Here is a 2,232-nt window from a genome sequence, read left to right as displayed (position 1 = left end):
TGGCCGTTCCTCAATAGGCATTGCCAGCTTTGCGTGATCTCTCGAGTCCGCTTCACGTAGTTCTCAGCAGACCGCACGAATACAATCGCATGCGATCTTGATCGACCATTCGCAGCTCATCGTACCGATCAGCAGCTCCCGTTTCAGGTCGTGCTTTGGCAGACTGCCGACAACCCGCATTGTGATGCTCCGCGTTTGTTTGCCGTGATGAATGCTCTGAACCTGGCTCTAAGGGTGGGTTTTGTCGTTGCGGGAATCACAAGACCTTGTCCATCTTCTGTTGGCTCGATAATCCGCCACCAGTTTGCCCTCACCCGTCACACTGCACGTAAATGCCCGCGATCTGCTCGGCCCAGTTATGAGCGTGGCGACGAGTCAGCGTAGTCGCGAGCACAATTTGCACCCTTGCAGGACATCGATATATGATGGTAAATCTTTACTCTCGTAGAGCCTTGCATATTTTTGCCTTCACCGTGGCTACCTGGTCCGTGACGATCTTACACAAATATGCTCTCACTGGTCCAGCCAAGTTAACTTCGCCCTCTCCGCGTATGTAGTCGCTCAACCGGTCATCCACGCATTCCTTGACCACATCGGCGATTGCGTCTCGCACCATGTCCTCTTGCAGCATGTCCTCTTGCAACATGTCCCGAATCGTCTGTCTCACCAAATCCACCAGCTCCTCCGGAAAGCATTGCATTTCCTTCTCAACCTCGCCAAGTTTCCCTCCCAGCTCATCAACCTGGGCATCGAAATTCTCCAGCTCGTCCTTGACCAGGTCTTGTTGATATTTCAAACCACCACAAATCTCTTCCACCTCACTTTGACGTTTCTCATAGATCTTATTCTGCTGTCGCAGTTGTTTGACTTTCTCTTGTAATAGCTTGATCTCATGCCGTAATTGGTGGTTTTCTTGTTCTTGCATCACCTGCCGGTTTTCTTGCTCAATAACCCGACGTGATAAGTCGTGCAGCAGCATGTAGCCGTCGACATCCGCATCTTCAAGTTCGAGTCTCTTTGTTGCATCAAGTCGTCGCACGTTCGTTGCTGAAGCCGAGGCGGATATCGTGACACATGAACCCAGTGAAAACGCTCGTTTGGGACTTGGGTGCGGAGACCCATCCTCATCCACCCATTGGCGCACGCGCTTGAGAGCCATCGGCGTGCCGCGAGCCTGTTCGATGTCACCATACTCCGGCGGCGGACAGCCAATAACGGAGCTTTCGACGACGTTGGCCGTGTCGGCCAGCTTCGGCATGGGCTTCTTCACGTCGGTGGAGCGCTCGTCATACCGCGGGGGAGAGTCCTGATCACGCGGGACAACGTCGAAACCCAATGTCGCGCACGAATCGGTCTCCAGCCGAGAGGTACTATCATGGTCGTCGATGGCGAGATCACGATCTACGGCAGCGTCGTCATCACATACGGCAAGTACCCTGCCACCTTTGCCACCATACAGCCTCTGCAAGTCAACCGCTCGCTGATACGACTGTAGCTCTTTCTCTGTTAACACCGAACATCGCTCAGCAGCTTCAACGCAACTGTCAAGCAAGGACCGCGATAGTTGATTGGCCGGAATGTATAAGGAGAATGACGGAGAGGCGGCGACCGATGAAACAATGTCAAGGACATGCCGAGCCGGGTCGTCAAGAGCTTCGTAGTCGGGAAAGTCGTTGGGTACGATGCGCTGTACGTGGACGCCATTGCGCAAGTTAAATCGAAGGTGAGTTAGGTCGCCCCTGCCGGCCTTGCGGCCCAGCCGCCTCCGCACGTTGCCTAGGTGAGGTAGGTCATAATCCTTCAATTCGCAAGTCTCATGGCGGAACGAATCAAGGATGTCAGGCGTAATTTGCATATACATGACAGTTTTGTTGTGCTCGCCACCCAGGATGGTAAAAGTGAGACGAAAACATGCTGTTTCTGGTGACAGATACGCGCTGCTGAACTTGACTGCCTGGTCTGCGAATTCGTGCCGCTGTTCGTCTGGAAATTTGTACACCACAAAACCTTCGACTGGCAGTACTCGCGGGCCCATGCTGTATCATGTGCCGTGTTCGTTTGCGATAAATTTCCTAGGTGTAGCAGCAGAGAGGAACCTGGGTACTTACTTGATCACGGCATTGTCTCACCATTCGATTGAGTCCTTCGCAGGTCGCTGTGGACAAGATAAGCTCCGACGTGGCCGCGATCTAGCTCGAGGTGCGTTGGGGGCTCTTGGTCAAGTAGTAGGAT

At 53.4% G+C, this 2,232-nt stretch overlaps 1 protein-coding gene across 1 annotated transcript; it reads right to left on the bottom strand.

The window, feature by feature from the left end:
* Positions 1-436: 436 nt before the first annotated feature.
* Positions 437-2,035, bottom strand: CABS01_17071 (uncharacterized protein; the record flags this gene model as incomplete). Its single annotated transcript, XM_060550398.1, has 1 exon — positions 437-2,035. One exon carries the CDS (start codon positions 2,033-2,035, stop codon positions 437-439), a length of 1,599 nt encoding a protein of 532 aa, XP_060397700.1.
* Between the last annotated feature and the right edge of the window lie 197 nt (positions 2,036-2,232).

This window comes from Colletotrichum abscissum (assembly GCF_030869225.1).
Source record: "Colletotrichum abscissum strain IMI 504890 chromosome Unknown Scaffold_305.1, whole genome shotgun sequence".
NCBI classification, from domain to species: Eukaryota; Fungi; Ascomycota; class Sordariomycetes; order Glomerellales; family Glomerellaceae; genus Colletotrichum; species Colletotrichum abscissum.
The sequence above is the reverse complement of the archived record's forward strand: the minus strand, read 5'-3'. Positions and strand labels throughout refer to the sequence as shown.